Below are 19,888 nucleotides of genomic sequence, written 5' to 3' on the forward strand. Positions count from 1 at the left end.
TGGGCGCTAGGCTGTGAACCCAGCTCCAGCGCGTGACGGCCGACGGCAGCACGGTTACGCTGCAATGGGTCCCGGCCCACTCTGGACTCGCCGGTAATGAAAGAGCGGACGCCCTGGCCAAGGAGGCCGCCGCTGTGCTCCAGCAGTCAACCCCGGTTGATGTCCGCACCCTCACGCGGGTTGTCCCGCGGTCCACCAGGAGGAAGTGGCGGGCGGATTGGCCAGCCGACTGGTACCGCACCGTCATGGGGGGCCGCGCCCCCGCCCCGGTCCGGACCGCCACCAGGGAGGAGGCCGTCGACTTACATTACCTCCACCGGATTGGACGAAGATCATCGCCTGAGTGCGCCCAATGCAAAGACAAAGAGTGTCCAGCGGGCCGCTGACTGGTCTGCTCTGAAGCAGCGGACACCCCGGCGCACGTGCTGCTGGTGTGCCCGTGCCTGTACGGCCCCCGGCTCCGTGCGCTGGGCAACATAATCGGCGCGGCCCACGACGTCCGCCGCGACGATGTGGTGGCGGCCTTGGCCGCTGGCTACATGGACCACAAGAGCTGATTACCGACTACGCTACCGCTCCGTCGGTAGCCGGGGGGAAACACAACAACAACAACAGCTGGTTGATGAGTTGAGAGCATTGACAGACCCAGTGTCTCCACTTTGGTTGATGCGGGACCTTTAGAGTTCTGGTAAACTCAAACAAGTCGTAGATCCGCGGCATGTGGGTCTTTTGTTTTGTTCCTGTGTTTCATGCTATTGAAATAAATGGCTGACGTTCACTTCAGGGTTTATATTTGCACACACAAAAAGTCGTTTGTTATTTTAACCCTGGCACTTGACGGGGGGGGGACTGAACCTTCCGCAGTTTTTCGCGAACAACTCGCGCAAAACGCGGCAGATCACCACGAAACCTTTGACCTGCAGTACCCTACACCATATAAAGTTCACTCAGGGTCAAGGTCACACAAGGTCTGGCTTCATAGGGGCAGGTTACTAGTTTTCTGAGCATATTTGAGGTCAATTAAATAGTTGTTATCAACTTCTTTGCGAGTTTGAGCATCAAGGTGATTATTTAGAGCAAAATGGTTGCCAGAAAACCCGCCATGTGTCAAGGTTATCCGAGGTCATTTGAGATAACTGATCTAGGATGATCTTAGATTGCCGTTTTTCGCTTAAGGTCAAGTTTAGGGCAATTTTTATTGTCCTAGCTCAGTTTGACCATGATTTACCCGTTTTTATTGGCTTATAGCGTCCGCAAGAGCTCCGTCTCCAGTGACTAAGATTGGCTCGGCTTCGAATGTTTGACCTGACCTCTGAGGTCACCGGTTCACCTAAGACCCTAACATTGGGTACCATTAGTTTTCTGTCCCATTGTGGGCTGCATGCTTGTTTTTTTTCTGTGAAGCTCTAGGTCCATCAGGGACATAATGGTTGGGGGGGGGGGTCCAACGCTTCCCCTCTTACACGTCAAGTGCTGTAAAAAGCCGCACACCGGCTAATGTCCACACTACAGTCCATCCTTGACCTGAACACACTCACCACTGCGAAGGACTGTAGCATTACCACCAGTGATCAGTTTTCCGGTAGGCCTAGGACGACACCCTCGCTGAGGCGCACTCAAGACACCGAACGGGGTGAGCCCCAATAGTGGTGCGACTAGAAGGAGAGCTGCGTAGTATAATACACAGCACTCGCAGTTGCGGTATTCAGCATTTATATAGTGGTCAATATACACGCATGATACTTAGGTATCCCTTTAAAGTATAAATTATAAATGCATGTAAGTATTTGTGATACAGTGCAAGGAGCACCAGCTTAAACACCGTAACACGTGGCACGTGAAGAGCAGGGGGCGTCGAAAATAGGCCTCTTACTATACCAAGGTAACGGCTGGGCCGATCGCCATTAAACTTGACATGCATCTACTGAGAGACCCGAGAGTTAACGGTTTGGCAATAGTCTGGATAGGGATAAATCCGCACGTGCAACGTGCACACAATACACATCCTGGTACCTTCCCTTTTCAAGCATAGGTGGACAAATTGGGAATCTTTTCTGACAATCGGTGGACCTGGAAGCATAGGTGGACCTGTCAGGTCCACCTAAAATAAAATGTACCTCGTTGCTGAGATAAGAAAATAAAAGTTTTCGGATGTGTATTGTGTGCACGTTGCATGTGCGGAGTTATCCCTATCCGGACTATTGCCAAACCGTTAGCTCTTGGGTCACTTCCAGGTGATGCATGTCACGTTTTTTTTTTGACGATCGGCCCATCCGCTGCCTTGATATAGTTAGAGATTTATTTTATGAATATTATCGATACGGGCGTATCCCAGAACGCCTGTGTTGATAATATTCATGGTAAGAGAGATGAAGCTATCCAGCAAAGGAAACTACCATGGCAATCGGTGGCACGGCTGCTGAAATATAAAATCCCGGCCTGCCGCTCATACAACTATCCCCCCCTCCCCATAAGATAACGAGGAACGAACGGTTGCGACAGCACGTATTCATATTAACAAGTCCACTTATATTATGTATAGCTCAACAAAAGGTGTCCATCCAAGAGACAATCGTTTCCTTGAAATTACGTCCACTGAAAATTGTCTGAAGACCACAGATATGTGTCCCCCCAAATGTCTGGTTCAGTCCTTGAAATGTCCACCTATAGCGATTTGGATACCATTTTTTAAACGCTTATATTTTCTGAAGCATTGCACCGATAGAAGAGGTCAAAACAATATTGGTAGATGTGGCTCAAGTCTATCACCAGGCAAGATTTCAAGGCCGTAGCTCAAGCCATTAAGAAGTCCACCAAAACACAACTAGATGAAATGTCCACCGATGCTTGTTTTGGGAATATGAGTGAACACCCCCCCTTGTGGTTTTTCGCGAATATCTCAAAAACGGCGGCGCGAAGCGCCGCCGTTTTTGGTACACCTTATTATACATCAATTCTACACATGTTGTGAAAATTTCAGACCAAGGTCATTTAAGGTCAGGTCACCAGGTCACTTGAAGTGACCTCACCTCATAAAAAGTTTCAATGTCTGTCATAGCTACACCGAGTGACCGATCGCTTTGAAACTTTCAGCGATTGCTAAGAGCAATAGCATGTACAAAATGTTTATCTCAGAATTTTGATATCGATGACCTAAGGTCAGGTCAATTTTGCGACCTCCCCATTATAAGTCAATGGGAGAAAATTGAAATGCGCCTCTTTTGGACAAAAGACATTATAAACACTCCCAAACACCGAATCACAAGTGGTTTAGACACACTGAACATGAAAATGGTGTCCGTGACCCTTGTTTATGCCCTGAGGTCATCTTAGGTCACGAATGGTATCTAACAGTTTTTCGCAAATAACTTTTGATAGAGGCGTGCTAGAGCGATGAAAACGCCTTAGATGTGTTCAGCTCGACGATACGGATCGACTGATATGCAACATGACCCTTTCCGGTCAGGTCATGACCTTGACCTGAGGTCAAATTTTCAAGTTGACCTTTCAAGGTCAACTTATAGTTCATTCGATGCGTCTCGACGAGAGGAACACAATGCCGGTAAAAGTAAACTCGTACAAGTCTTGGGTCAAAAGTTATTGCAGAAAAACTGTTTCCGAAAAAATCAGCTATTTTTGCAGTTTTTGCCCCCTGCAGGCAAAACCGTTGACGTTAGGTCAAATCTGAGAGAATTACTCAGAAAGGGCTTTAATAGGGCTATCGAATGCGCTTTTCCGCGGCGCTGTAGCTCTATTGGTTCTCGAGTTATGCGTTGGCTTCTTGGAAATTTTCGACATTCGACCTGGAAATCGGCGAAATTTTGCCTTCAATGACCTCTGGTGACCTGACCTTTGACCTGACCAAAAAATTGACCGAAGTGATTTCGTCATTATTTTTGACGCTCTTTCGAACGCCGCCTTCCGCGTATCGCTACGTGGCCCAGGAGCCGAGTTACAAGGGGGGGTGTTCAAACACCCCCCCCCCCCCCAGCAGGGCGTGGAAATCCAGGACCCCCAGCCGGGCGCGGGTTAAGGAAACAATCCATACAGGAAGTTATCCAAAATGTTTGCATATTTCAGTGAACCTCACAAAATCACAGCATACCTATATAAGTGAAATGCGACAAGTTTTTTTTTTTTTACTGGGTGATTTTTCTTATGCTAACCACCACCCGCAAGCCTCAAACCACTTTTCTGGATCCGCAGTGGACCTTTGAGAGCCCTACGGGTCCGCTCTTACTTACAAGCCGTAATCGCCACGCCATATGTGGAAGGCTTTTGGTGTCAATACATGCATACATACATACATACATACATACATACATACATACATACATACATACATACATACATACAAGACCGTCAAAAACCTCTGGAAACTGAATGACTCAATGGAGGCTCCTCCAGAGACCTTCACGACTTCTCAGATTGAATGAGCCCCGACCAGGGTCGGTTCCTCAGAAGGTGCTGAAGGGTTTCAGAAAGCAGCGTAGGCTCGAGTCTTGAAAGTTCTTCATAGGGTTCTTCATAGGCCACCGTGGGCCCTTGGAGCCTTCGTTACAGGACTCTCAGAGGTCAGCATGACCCCTGCAGTCTGCCTGCATTGAGGCCCGATCAGAGGCCGTCGTGGGGCCCTCAGATGCCAGCGTGGGCATTTGAAGCTTGCGTTGGGTCCTAGAGGTCGTCGTGAGGGCCCTCAGGGACAGTCCGTCTCGGGCGGAATCAGTGTGGAAGTCGTTGTGAGGGCCCTTAGAAGCCTTCAAGAGGACCATCAGAGGTCGTCATGAAGATCCTTGGCCATCATGACGGTTTTCATAGGCCCTGGGCCCTCAGATATCTTTGCAAGGCCCTCAGAGGCTGTGGTAAGGCCATCAGAGTCCATCGTTAGGGCCATCAAGAGACCGTCACAGGTTCCTCAGATGCCAGCATAGCTCCTGCAGCCTGGTTGTGTTGGGGCCCTCAGAGGCCGTCGTGGGTCATCTAAAGCCCATGGGCACTCAGACCTGAGATGGGTCTAGGACCGTGTCACGAGGGCCCTCAGAGACCGACGTGGGGGCCCTCAGAGGCAGCGTAACCCCTGGAGTCTCCGTGGGGTCCTCAGATGCCGTCATGGGGCACCAAACGCGGTTCGGGACACTCCTAGCCGGTGAGGGCCCCAAAGACCAGCATAGGGCGCTCCTGACCAACAACTGGACGTCTGATGATCGGTGATCCCACATGATCGTTCGTTTCCCGATCACTGGTCTTTGGGAGAAAATGTATTTGGTGGTGTGACAGGCCTCTTATACGGCTTTTGGGGGGTGCAAAAAGCTATGTTTGCACTCCAATGTTTTTCCATGGGTCTGGAGCTGAAACCCCTGCACCCTCTATCCGCGGATTTCCGCTGCCCTTGAGCACCGAGATGACCAAGCGACTTTACAACGCCACACTATCTACATGCAATCAGTTCAGGGAGTTTGATCTATTTACAGCATTCTGGCATAAGTCATCAGCAGCGAACGTCCAGCTCCTTCCTTCGGAATGGCCGTCACCGAAAGTCCTGCTTTACGTCCAGATAGCCCTCGACGCCATATTCAATTTTATCATCTCTACATGCTTTGGGAGGGGCAAAAGGACAGTCTTGCCCACATGATTTAGCTTTGGGGAGGGCAAATGCCCATTTTGCCCTCCCCTGAATCCGCCACTGCTGACGACCTCTTTCATGTGGTACAAAAGGGTGGTCGTTATTTGTCCCTAGGCCGCACGTGGCAGGTGGCACGTGGCACCCCACCTCGAGTGACCACGTGCACTCTCAATGTAAGGCGTTTTGGCCATAACTTTGCCTTTTATGGGCCGATTTAGACGAAACTTGTAACATTGATGCATTAAAATGACCTGCACCACATACGGCGCAACGAATACAACAAAATGTGCGTCATTTTTGTCTCTAGTGCGCTACTTTAGCTAAAGTGGCTAAAGTTAAGGAATATTACGTCTGTATATTTCGACTGGCCGATTTCTTCGAAACTTGCAACGGTAGTGCACAAAACCAGGGTGCGCCACATATGAATCGAGGCATAAAATAGGCTGTTGTGCGCCATTATTGTCTCTATTGCGCCATTAACACGCGCACCGACGGGGGGAGGCGAATATCGGCCCCCCTTGAGGTTTTTCGCGAATAGCGGGAAAACCGCGGCGCATAGCGCCGCAAAATTTGGTACGGCTATTCTCTCATCAATTTTACACATGGTGTGCAAGTTTGAACCTCCTAACTTTTAACCCTCGCCCCGTGGGGGGGGGGGCATTTTGGCCCCCCCCCTGTGGTAGCGCCGCCAAATTTTCAGTACCTTCCCGGGCATCAATTTGACACCTTCACACCAAATTTCAAGTCTTAGGTCACCTTAGGTCAGGAGTTATCCCTCGCGGGCCCGGGGGGGCGTTTTTCGCCCCCCTGGCGAATATTTGCGATAACTCCCGAACGCTTAGGGATAGGAAGGCGAAACTTTCAGTACATTTTCTCCCATCAATTTGACATCTTCTGAAGTAAAAAATTTGGACCTAGCCCCCTTGATGACGTCACAAGGTCCATTTTTCTAGACCCCTGCACGGCAAACTTCGGCGTCACAGACGCAAAATTCAAATAGCTGCTAAAAATAGAGTTTTAGAGATAAAGACAAATTACGAGCACGGCTGTGTAGCGTTTGACCTAGAAAAAAAATAGAAAAATAGTTTTGGTGACCTGAGGTCAGAGGTCAGGTCAACGACCCCGAAATGTGGTTTTAGTTTTTCGCAAATAACTTCGACAAAAATGGTCCTAGAGCTACGGCAGTGGTACCATCGCATTCGCCTTGTCAAGCCGCGTCGAATGATATATATTTTGTTCGGAAAAGGTCAAGTTTCATGTTGACCTCATGTGACCTCGAATGACCTCTGGTTGACCTTGACACATGAAAGGTCGTTTATGATGGATTTGTACCCGCTGATCACGAATCTGGCATCTATTTTCCTCTAAGGCTTCATTTAGAGCTTCCGGATGGCAAAATTGTCTTATTTATTATTACTAACTTGAATCAGTGAAATAGCCTCTAGCAGGGATACTCTTCTGTGACCTTGACCTTTGAGCAGCCTTGTATCGTAAGATGAACCACAAATAGGGAACTGATAAGCCTCAAAACATTTCAAAACATCTTGGAACTTAGCACGCAAGATGTGCGAAAAAGTGCCAAGTTTGAGGTCATTTTTGAGCGTGACCTTGACCTTGACCTTTAATTTAGAGCACATTTTCAGAATCCTTAGATTCTCTTCTTTCGTTTGACACTCAATTTGTTCGGTTTGATGCAGCCTGCCGTCCTCTAGAAGGCTTAATTTGATATCACTACACATGTGCCGGTTTTGGCCTTTGACCTTGACCTCTAACCTTGAAAATTGACCTGAGGTCAAAAATTTTAGGTGCATTAGAATCGTCTCGTAAGGACCTTTCGTTTGGTATCGCTTTTGTTTCCGTAGCTCCCTTATTTACGGAGTTAGACAGGGGGGGGGGCGAAAACGCCCCCCCCCCCCGGGCTGCGGTGGTTGGGATTACCCCCCGGGCCCGGCCGGGTTATTGAGGTCAAACTGAGGCCATGTTCGAGCAAAAATGAGCAAAGAACATGCAATCTTGAAACGCTCACCAAATCTACAGTTATCAAGCAATTTCAAAGTTCTTTTTATGGTCTAGTGCACAAAAAGCGGCGCTACAAAACTGCTATCTCGGATTTTCAAAATTTGGGTTTTTGACCCAAAAAAAAAATAAAAATTGAGAAAAAAACGGAAAAAACGAATTTAGAAAAAAACGGAAAATATGTAATAGTCCCTGCGCTCTTCTATATACATACCAAATTTCAGATCGATATCTCGTTTTTTGGCCAAGTTATAGCGAAAAAACTGTTCAAAAATGATGACGTCAAATTTTCGAACTCAATTTTTAGCGATTCTAGACGACGTACGGCAAAACAAAGACCACCATTGAACTCCCCGTGACGAGCTGCATCGATTCGATACCCATTTTTTGCAAAAATATTAACATTGAAATTTGACCTAATTTGAACTGACCTTGACCTGACCTTGACCTGACCTTGACCTGATCTTGACCAAAACTTGACCTAAGCTGGCCCCAAAGGCTGCCTGACCCACATAATCGCATTTGCCATGTAAAATGGGACATAAAACATGTATCACACGACACTTTCATATTGTGACCCCCAGTGACCTGACCTCTTAGACCTAACCTGGTATCAGTGACCTCAAATAGCAAAATATGTGTTTGAAGAATATTTCCCCATCGATGATTTTCAATAAAATGCATTTTACTCGATTTTACAACGCATTTCTTGAAATGCCTGTAAACGGTGAAAATTCGACCTTTGACCTGACCTGTGACGTCATCGGTTTGACCTGGGTCAATAAAATTGGGTCACAAGGTAGTTCCCTGATAGGGCTATCCAACACCGTTTGCCGTTTGTCGCTAGGTTGCGTGGTTCTCGAGATCTTAGGGGGGCCAAAATGCCCCCCCCCCCCCAACGGGGCGCGTTGCTTGGCAGATCCCAACGGGGCGCGGGTTAAGGTCAGGTCACCAGGTCACATTGAATGACCCAACCTCAAGTCGCTTTTTTGCAACTTTGTCACCGTGCCAGAGCTACAGTAGATGTCGGAGGCCTTTGAAGGTCGCAAGATGTTAACCCTCGCCCCGTTGGGGGGGGGGGCCATTTTGGCCCCCCCTGTGGTTTTTCCTGAATAGCAAGAAAACGGCGGCGCGCAGCGCCGCCAAATTTTCAGTACCTTCCCGGGCATCAATTTGACACCTTCACACCAAATTTCAAGTCTTAGGTCACCTTAGGTCAGGAGTTATTGAGGTCAAACTGAGGTCATGTTCGAGCAAAAATGAGCAAAAAACATGCAATCTTGAAACGCTCACCAAATCTACAGTTATCAAGCAATTTCAAAGTTCTTTATATGGTCTAGTAGACAAAAAACGGCGCTACAAAACTGCTATCTCGGATTTTCAAAATTTTTGGTTTTTGACCAAAAAAAATTCAAAAAATTGATTTTTTTAGAAAAACTTTGAAAAAATCCAAAAATTTTCCGAATTTCGAAAAAAACCGGAATATATGTGATAGTCCCAGCGCTCTTCTATATACATACCAAATTTCAGATCGATATCTCGTTTTTTGGCCAAGTTATAGCGAAAAAACTGTTCAAAAATGATGACGTCAAATTTTTGAACTCAATTTTTAGCAATTCTAGACCACGTACGGCAAAACAAAGACCACCATTGAACTCCCCGTGACGAGCTGCATCGATTCGATACCCATTTTATGCAAAAATATTAACTTTGAAATTTGACCTAATTTGACCTGACCTTGACCTGACCTCGACCTGACCTTGACCAAAACGTGATCTAAGCTGGCCCCAAAGGCTGCCTGACCCACATAATCGCATTTGCCATGTAAAATGGGACATAAAACATGTATCACACGACACTTTCATATTGTGACCCCCAGTGACCTGACCTCTTAGACCTGACCTGGTATCAGTGACCTCAAATAGCAAAATATGTGTTTGAAGAATATTTCCCCATCGATGATTTTCAATAAAATGCATTTTACTCGATTTTACAACGCATTTCTTGAAATGCCTGTAAACGGTGAAAATTCGACCTTTGACCTGACCTGTGACGTCATCGGTTTGACCTGGGTCAATAAAATTGGGTCACAAGGTAGTTCCCTGATAGGGCTATCCAACACCGTTTGCCGTTTGTCGCTAGGTTGCGTGGTTCTCGAGATCTTAGGGGGGCCAAAATGCCCCCCCCCCCAACGGGGCGCGTTGCTTGGCAGATCCCAACGGGGCGCGGGTTAAGGTCAGGTCACCAGGTCACATTGAATGACCCAACCTCAAGTCGCTTTTTTGCAACTTTGTCACCGTGCCAGAGCTACAGTAGATGTCGGAGGCCTTTGAAGGTCGCAGGATGTTAACCCTCGCCCCGTTGGGGGGGGGGCCATTTTGGCCCCCCCTGTGGTTTTTCCTGAATAGCAAGAAAACGGCGGCGCGCAGCGCCGCCAAATTTTCAGTACCTTCCCGGGCATCAATTTGACACCTTCACACCAAATTTCAAGTCTTAGGTCACCTTAGGTCAGGAGTTATTGAGGTCAAACTGAGGTCATGTTCGAGCAAAAATGAGCAAAAAACATGCAATCTTGAAACGCTCACCAAATCTACAGTTATCAAGCAATTTCAAAGTTCTTTATATGGTCTAGTAGACAAAAAACGGCGCTACAAAACTGCTATCTCGGATTTTCAAAATTTTTGGTTTTTGACCAAAAAAAAATCAAAAAATTGATTTTTTTAGAAAAACTTTGAAAAAATCCAAAAATTTTCCGAATTTCGAAAAAAACCGGAATATATGTGATAGTCCCAGCGCTCTTCTATATACATACCAAATTTCAGATCGATATCTCGTTTTTTGGCCAAGTTATAGCGAAAAAACTGTTCAAAAATGATGACGTCAAATTTTTGAACTCAATTTTTAGCAATTCTAGACCACGTACGGCAAAACAAAGACCACCATTGAACTCCCCGTGACGAGCTGCATCGATTCGATACCCATTTTATGCAAAAATATTAACTTTGAAATTTGACCTAATTTGACCTGACCTTGACCTGACCTCGACCTGACCTTGACCAAAACGTGATCTAAGCTGGCCCCAAAGGCTGCCTGACCCATATAATCGCATTTGTCATGTAAAATGGACCATAAAACATGTATCACACGACACTTTCATATTGTGACCCCCCCCCCCCGTGACCTGACCTATGTGACCTGACCTGGTATCAGTGACCTCAGATAGCAAAATATGTGTTTGAAGAACATTTCCCCATCGATGATTTTCAATGAAATGCATTTTACTCGATTTTACAACGCATTTCTTGAAGTGCCTGTAAACGGTGAAAATTGGACCTTTGACCTGACCTGTGACGTCATCGGTTTGACCTAGGTCAATAAAATTGGGTCACAAGGTAGTTCCCCGTTGGGGCTATCCAACGCCGTTTACCGCTTGTCGCTATGTTGCGTGGTTCTCGAGATCTTAGGGGGGGGCCAAAATGGCCCCCCCCCAACCGGGCGCGTTGCTCGGCAGAGCCCAACGGGGCGCGGGTTAATAGGTAAAGTAGTAGCTACAATTTTTTTATCTCGGAATTTTGATATCGGTGACCTAAGGTCAGTCAGGTCAATTTCTCGACCTCCCCATTATAAGTCAATGGGGGAAAATCAACTCCCTGTTTTTACCACTAAAACGGGTCGGAATGGCCCCATATACCATACATGACTTCATATACGATCAACCGACACTACCTTGAGGTCTGTTTTGCTATTGGGCAGCTGTAAGGTCATGTGACGTCATCAAAGGTCACCAAAGGTTTTTTGCCAATAACTCCGTACAGGAACAAGATACAGCCGCGCAGATGGTCTCATTGTGTTCAGCTGGTCAAGACGCATCAAATGATATACATGATGACCTCGAGGTCACGTGACCTGAGGTCAACCTTTGACCTTGACCTTTCGAGATCAACGTATATATCATTCGATGCGGATTGACGAGAGGATCACGATGGTGCCCTTCGATTGTTCCTATCTTGACTAATCCGAAAGTTATTCGAGAAAAACTCTCTCCATATCTAGCGCCGCCATTTTGACTTTTTGACCCCTGTGACGTCATCTTTGACATGACCTGAAAATGACCTCAGTAAAAATTGTAGACCATTTTTAAAAATGTAGACAGGCGGTCATCCGCCCCCCCCCCTGTGTTGGTACGAAGTTGGCGCAGACCCCCGTCGGTGCGCGGGTAAGTGCCTAAATGGGCTAAAATTAAGGAATCTTTTATTAGTTTCATGTATTAATAAATTACTGTCAGGTACGCATATACATACATGTAACGCTTCGCGTCACTTTGGTCTTAATTGCGTTGGCGTTTCGGGCGTGCGTTTTGCGCGCGTTGTTTGCGTTTTGCGACGGACGGGCGTTTTTGCTGTGTTTGTGCTTAGCGGCGGCCGGGCGGTTGATGCGGGCGTTTTTGCGTCCTTTTCTATGTGAGGTTTGTTTTCTGTTTGCGGCGGCCGGGCGTTTTTTTGCTGTGTTTGCGTTTGGGGGCTGGCGGGCGATTTTTAGGCGTTTTCGGTTGGTGGTTAGCGTGCGTGCGATGCGGGCGGTTTATTTTTTGCGGCGTTTTTTTGCGTTTTTTTGCGGTTTGCGTGGGCGATTTTTTCGACGTATGCGTTGGCGTTTCGGGCGTGCGTTTTGCACGTTTTGCGGTGTTTGCGTTCTGCGGCGGGCGGGCATTTTGTGCTTTTTGCAGTGTTTGTGTTTGGCGGCGGGCGTGCGGGCGATGCGGGCGTTTTTTTGCGTCGTTTGCGGTGTTCAATTTGTTGGCGGTTGGTGGCGGTTGGGCGCTTTATAAGCGTTTTCAGTTGGCGGTTAGCGTGCGTGCGATGCGGGTGGTTTTGCGTTTTTTTGCGGTTCGCGGCTGGCGGGCATTTATTTGTTTTTTCTTGCGATATTTGCGTTGGCGTTTCCGGCGTGCGTTTTGCACGTTTTGCGGTGTTGGCGTTTTGCGGCGGGCGGACGTTTTTCGCAATTCAAAGTCCCAACCTTCGGGCCGCAGCGCTGCTCGAAAAGCGCTGCCCTCGAGTACAGTGGCTAATGTTTGTGTAGCATGTAGGTAGCATGGCACATATATGTCGGCTGAATAGTTATCATTGAAGCTGATACGTTATGTGCTATGTTTCACCATTCACCAATCACCATTCAGAAGTAATAGTACGCGTTTCCTCAACATATTCTCACCGGTAACGTATAGCGTCCTCAGTGACGTCGGCAGCAGCTGCAGCCACCGCCCCGTTCCGAAGGACGGGACCCTGACGGTCAGCTCCTCCAAGCGGGGAAGACTCTGCAGGAGCGCCGTCAGCTGATCCTCGCCAAGGGCTGACGGAGCGTCGAGCTTCGTCATGGTTACAAGGCCGAGCGCCTCTCTAAGCGTTTTAAATACACTGGCGATCGATGGCTGGGGCTCCGTCTGTACTGTGACGTCATTGACTGTCGATGATTGGGGCTCCGTCTGTACTATGACGTCACTGACTGCCGATGGCTGGGGCTCCGTCTGTACTGTGACGTCATTGACTGTCGATGATTGGGGCTCCGTCTGTACTATGACGTCATCGGCCATTTTTCTAGCTCTACTGAAAAAAAGAACAGAAGTCGATAAATCTACTGATCAGGCATAACAATTCCGCATTTATTGTCGGCTCATTTGATATTTCGATATACATTTCCATATCATCGTCGTCAGTCATGGTATCGTCAAATCTACTCGGTTGCATAAAATCGTTCAAAGTTGATTTGATACGACTCTGAACGATTTGATACGACCGATTAGATTTTGTGACACGATTGCTGATGAAGACATGTAAATACGTGCGGGATATAATGCCCCAAACTAACCAACTGTATACAGATTGCAGGACGTCTGTCGAAAACTGGAACAATACGATCGAGACTAAACCGCTGACTTGCAAAAGATAGTACGAATTCAAGACATGTTTCTTTAATTGCGCGGAAATTACAAGAACAAGTTACTCGACCTTCAAAGACCTGGTGATGTTTTATTTCTTACACCTTCTACAATGAAAGTTTACTTCTCACCATGACAGCTCTCCGAAATCTCTCAGCCCCCACAGCCACCCCTGCTGCCTCCCAGTCTCACCCCTGGGGACGGCCGGATGGCGCCGCTCGCCGGCGGACCTCCTGCCGCAGATCCTCCACCACGGTCTGGCGAGTGGTCCGCTCTTCGATAACTGCCTGCTCCAGGCGGACCACCGCACCGGCCACCACTTTGCTCAGTGAGGCCATCTCCCGGCGAAGGGCGGCCAGGTCTTCACGCACATCTGTCATCTCCATCTGGAATGCAGAATTACAGTTTTTTTTTTCGTTTCTACTCATCATATAAAGGTGACATGGTGCGTAGTGTTACGTGGCACGCATTACGTCATGTCTTGCAGCTTTGTGTCTAATCACGTCACAAAACGACATGTCGTATCGTATTACGACATGTTTTGTCATGCAACCCGCATTGTTGCATATCAGGCAAACAAGCTTGGCAGGCAGGCAGACAGGTCTTAGGTAACAATGCAGAAATTTACGATCGTTTCTAGTGTTTTGCAAAAAAAAAAAGAGATAATAAAGAAACGTTATTACTACGTATGTTTACCCTTGGACGGGCATTTTTCATAACGCGGACGGTGAGGGTAGAGGGGCTGGTACGACCCCTGGCGATTACCTCCTAATGCACTTAGAAACACCAGCTGTATAGGGTGTTTAGGATGGATAGGATGTATAGGATACAGACAGTCACACAGCAGGACTGACACAGTCACACAGCAGTACCTCGGCTAAGGAATTTCGACTGGGGAGATGGGGACAAACCCGACTCCACAATGTCATATTATACCACCTAATATACACCGTATAAGCGGACCTTTACACCACACCTAACATACATACCATATACCGTAGGTAAAGGTATACCAAAATCCTGCCTAATCAGTTATGCATACCTAAACATGTCTAAACAAACTTCTACCAAAGGTTTGGAGGCCAGCGTAGGGCCCTCAGAAGCCGAAGTCGAGCCGTCGGAGGCTAGCATGGTCATTTAGAGTCCGCTTTGGGACCTTCGTGGGGCCCAAAGAAGTCAGTGCGTAGCCCTTTTAGACCAGCGTGGGGTAATATAAGGGCAGCGTGGGTTCCTCTAAGACGAGCGGCGTGGGGTCTTCTGAGGCCAGATTGGGGCCCACTGGGAACAGCTCAGCTTGGGGCTATCTAAGGACAATGTAGGCCCTCTTAGGTTAACGTGGGGCCCAGTGGCGTAGACAGGGGGGGGCCATGGGGGCCATGGCCCCCCCTTTCCGCCCAGCCGCCCAAATGGCGCCCCAATTAGCGCCGACTAGGCTGATGCCGTTTTACAGAGAGAACATGAATTAAAAAGTGATGTGCAGGCAGGGATCGAACTCAATATCTCTTTGGGGGTGCCTGGACACCTAAATAATCTCCAGGGCACCCCCAAATACGACCTGAGCCCCCAAATGTTGAAGGGCGCCCCTCCGGAAACCAGAATATTCCGAACCTCCAGGGTCGATAGCGCCCCTGAAGAGCCGCTGGCACCCACCTAAACGGAACAGTCGCCCCATTAAAGCTTGATGGCGCCCCTCTAGAGCACCCGGCGCCCCTCTGAAGTTCACAGCTGCCCCAATCGACCCATCCAAGATCGATCCCTGAAACCACTGGCGCCCCTCTAAAGCACCCGCATTCTTCTCAAGATCACAGTCGCCCTATCCGAGATCAGTAGCGCCCTCAAGAGCCACTAGCGCCCCACCCCCTTGAGACTGAAGTCGTCCCGCTTGAGACTAAAGTCGCCCCATTCAAGCCCAATGACGCCCCTCCAGAGCGTCCGGCGCGCTTCTGAAGATCACGCCCATCTAAACGAAGGTTACAGCTGCCCCATCTTAAGATCGATGGCAGCCCTCTGAAACCAATGGCGCCCTTCTAGACTACCCGGCACCCCTCTGAAAATCACATTCGCCCCATCCGAGACAACGCCCCTGGAGACTACAGTCGGCCCACCCAAGCTCAAGCCCCTCCAGAGCCTCCCTGCGGCGCCCTGCTGAAGGCAACAGTGGCCCAATCCATGCCCAATGGCGCCCCTCAACGCCGTTCTAAAGATCACAGTCGCCCCATCAATCCGAGGTCGCTGGCGCCCCTCAAGAGCCACTGGCGCTCACCTGAACCGGGGCTTCAGTCGGCCCATCCTTGATCAATGGCGCCCCTCTGAAACCACTGATGCTCCTCTGAAAATCCCAGTCGGACCATCCGAGATCAATGGCGCCCCTCCAGAGCGTCCGATGCCCTACTGAAGGCAGCAGTGACCCCATCCAAGCATTGCACCCCTCTAGAGCACCCGGTGCCCTTCTGAAGATCACATTCGCCCTATCCGAGGTCGTTGACGCCCTCCAGTAGTCACGACGCGAAACTGAATTGGATACTTCGGTCGCCCCCCCCCCCGAAACCACTGACGCTAGGCAATTTTTTGACAATGGGGCTTTCTCATCGACACCAAGGGCCCTTTTCAAGATGCAGCAGCTAGGCGGCGCCGAGCTGGGCTTGGATGTGCCAAGCGAAGCGTTCCTTATTAGGCAGCCTTGTAAGTGCCACCCTCGTTGCGATACCGCCCCTCAACGCGACGCTGCCCCTTCACCGTACAATGCCACCCCTCAATGCAAGTTGCGCCCCTCAGCGCTGTGCCGCCCATTATTGCGATGCCGACAGCGCCTAGCAGTGGGGTGCCGCCCCCAGCGTAAGCGTTTTTTTATTGAACCTGCTGGGGGTGTTCGAACACCCACTTCTAACTCAGCTTGTGGGCCACGTCGAGACACGCAGTAGGCGGCGTTCGAAAGAGCGTCAAAAACTATTACAAAACTACTTAGATCATTTTAAGGCTAGGTCGAACTGGTCGAAGGTCAGGTCACCAGCGACAACCGAAAATCAAATTTCGCCGATGTTGACATTTTTTGACAAAGCGGCGCATAAGTCAGGATTCAGAAAGAGATTGAACTACAGCGCCGCAGCAAAGCGCATATTCGATAGCTCTTTTTTATGCTCTCTCTTATTGATTATCTCAGATTTGACCTAAGGTAAACGTTTTAGCCTCAAAATATACGTTTTCGCGGAGGACGTTTACATTTTGCTCAGACCTGCATGAGATTAGTTCAACCAGCATCGTGTTCCATTTTTCGAGACAGACAAGTCAAATGAACTAGAATTTGACATTAAAAGGGCATTTGAGAATTTGACCTAAGGTAAAGGTCATAACCTAACCGGTAAAGGTCATATTGCATATTAGTCGATCCATACTTTCGAGAAGGAAAATAATTATATAGGGTGTTTCATTGCTCTACCATATCTCTATCAAAAGTTATTGTCCAAAATCTACTGGAGACCTTTCATGACCTGAGATGACCTGAGTAACATAAAAGTGGTCACATCACGACTGACATTTACTGATTAAATGTGTCATATTTACCTGCATCCCGATGGTTGAGGTTGTTTTCGTTCAGAAGAAGAGCATTTCAACTGTCTCCCATTGATCCGCGCCGTGCTGGAGGGGGGGGGGTACACCCCCTTAGGTTTTTTTCCTCGCGAACATCTCAAAAACGGCGTCGCGCAGCGCCTCCGCTGTCTTTGGTACACCTGTTCATACATCTTTTCTACACAGCTTGTTAAATTTCAGATGAGGGTCGTTCAAGGTCAGGTCACTAGGGCACGTCAAGTGACCTTACCTAAAAAAAGTTAAAAGACCCGCTATAGCTACACCGACAGAACGATCACTTTTGAAACTTTTAGAGATTGATAAGACTAACAATATGCATAAAATGTTCATCTCGGACTTTTTATGTCTGTGACCTAAGGTCAGGTCAATTTTGGGACCTCAAGTCAGTGGGAGAAAAGGAAATGCGCCTCTTTTGGACGAATGTCGTTTAAAACCCCTTAAACATCGGTTCATAGGTAAACATAGCACACTGAATCGTAAAAATGCACATGTGTCCTTTTATGTGCCCTTGAGGTCATCTCAGGTCATAAGCGGTCACCTATTTTATCACCATAAACGGTTTTTTGGCTTCATCTTTAACCCGCGCCGTGCTGGGGGGGGGCGTTTTTACGCCCCCCCCTCAGGTTTTTCGCGAATATCTCAAAAACGGCGGCGCGCAGCGCCGCCGTTTTTGGTACACGTGTTCCTACATCATTTCCGCACATGTTCTGAAAATTTCAGACCTAGGCCGTTCAAGGTCAGGTCACCAGGTCACGTCAAGTGACCTTACCTCAGAAAAAGTTCAAAGGCTCGCTATAGCTACACCGACTGAACGATCACTTTGAAACTTTCAGCGATTGATATGAGTAACAGTATGTATAAAATGTATATCTCGGATTTTTGATATCTGTGACCTAAGGTCAGGTCAATTTTGCGACCTCTCCATTATAAGTCAATGGGAGAAAATTGAAATGCGCCTCTTTTGGACGAATATCGTTCAAAACGCTCTCAAACATCGGTTCATAGGTAAACATGACACACTGAATAGGAAAAATGCACCTGTGACCCCTCTGTGTGCCCCTGAGGTCATCTCAGGTCATGAACGGTCGCCAGCAGTTTGTTGGCTATAACTTTTGATAGAGACGTGCTAGAGCGGTGAAAACACGTCAGATGTGTTCAGCTCGACGATACGGATCGACTGATATGCAACATGACCCTTTTCGGTCAGGTCATGACCTTGACCTGAGGTCAAATTTTCAAAATGACCTTTCAAGGTCAACAAATAGTTCATTCGACGCGTCTCGACGAGAGGAACACGATGCTGGCAAAAGTAATGTCATGGCGCTTATGAGTCAAAAGTTATTGACGAAAAAACGTTTTTCGTAAAAACGGCTATTTTTGGAGTTTTTGCCCTCTGGAGGCTAAACCGTTGACCTGAGGTCAAATCTGAGAACATTACTCAGAAAGGTCTGTAAAAGGGCTATCGAATGCGCTTTTCCGCGGCGCTGTAGCTCTATCGGTTCCCGAGATAGCCGTTGGCAGTTTCCAAAATGTTGAAATAGTCAACATTTTACCTTTGGTGACCTCTGGTGACCTGACCTTTGACCTGACCCAAAAAACGACCGAAGTGTTTTCGTCCTTATTTTTGACGCTCTTTCGATTGCCGCTTACCGCGTGTCGCTACGTGGCCCAGGAGCCGAGTTAGACGGGGGGGCGTGAAAACGCCCCCCCCCAGCACTCGGCGGAAAGTTCAGGCCACCAGCACGGCGCGGGTTAAATGGAGACGTGCTAGAGCGGTGAAAACACGTCAGATGTGGTCAGCTCGACGATACGGATCGACTGATCTGCAGAATGGCCCTTTACGGTCAGGTCATGACCTTGACCTGCGGTCAAATTTTTAAAATAACCTTTCAAGGTCAACGTATAGTTCATTCGACGCGTCTCGACGAGAGGAACACGAGGCAGGCAAAAGAAATATCGTCACTGTCTTGAACCAAATGTTACTGCAGAAAAACGCTTTTCATAAAAACTGTTATTTTTGGAATTTTTTCCCTCTGGCTGGAGGCTTAACCATTGACCTGAGATCAAATCCGAGAGCAATATTCAGAAAAGCCTGTAAAAGGGCTATCGAATACGCTTTTCCGCGGCGCTGTAGCTCTATTGGTTCCCGAGTTAGCCGTTGGCAGTTTCCAAAATTGTTGAAATGGACTCAATTTCACCTTTGATGACCTCTAGTGACCTGACCTTTGACCTGACCTAAAAATTGAAACGAAGTCTTTCCGTCATTATTTTTGACGCTCTTTCGATTTCCCCTTACCGCGTGTCGCTACGTGGCCCAGGAGCCGAGTTAGAGGGGGGACGTGAAAACACCGCCCCCCCCCCCCCAGCACGACACGGAAAGCACAGGCCACCAGCACGGCGCGGGTTAACTTATAGGTAATCGGTAACTTTTAGGTACTTATAGAGAGGTAGCAAAATTGAACTGGCCCTCAATGAAGATATTTGAGAGGCTGCAGTCCACAGGTCATTTTGGTTCAGTGAGTGAACCTGTATGTTTTTTTTTTTTTGCAAAGAATAAAGATTGTGCCAATCGATCAACGCATATTTTACCGTTTCGAATTCGAATGGGTGTGTATTATGAGAATAACATGTCCGTAGCCTGAGTTCGTTTCCTATATCGTGCTAAATATGCATAAAGATTTTTTATCGCTTTTGATAAAAAACACTGAGCTGCAAATTGCATT

General features: G+C 48.0%; 1 protein-coding gene across 1 annotated transcript in view; it reads right to left on the reverse strand.

Annotated features, from left to right (window-relative positions):
- Positions 1-19,888, reverse strand: part of LOC122369758 — a 68,306-nt gene that overhangs the window by 22,959 nt on the left and 25,459 nt on the right. The window contains exon 3 of the mRNA XM_043344723.1: positions 12,854-12,991. Within this exon, the coding sequence (XP_043200658.1) occupies positions 12,854-12,991 (138 nt within the window). The remainder of the gene's footprint in view (positions 1-12,853; positions 12,992-19,888) is intronic.

The sequence above is a fragment of the Amphibalanus amphitrite genome, unplaced genomic scaffold, assembly GCF_019059575.1.
Source record: "Amphibalanus amphitrite isolate SeventyFive unplaced genomic scaffold, NRLGWU_Aamphi_draft 001069F_arrow, whole genome shotgun sequence".
In the NCBI taxonomy this organism is placed as follows: domain Eukaryota; kingdom Metazoa; phylum Arthropoda; class Thecostraca; order Balanomorpha; family Balanidae; genus Amphibalanus; species Amphibalanus amphitrite.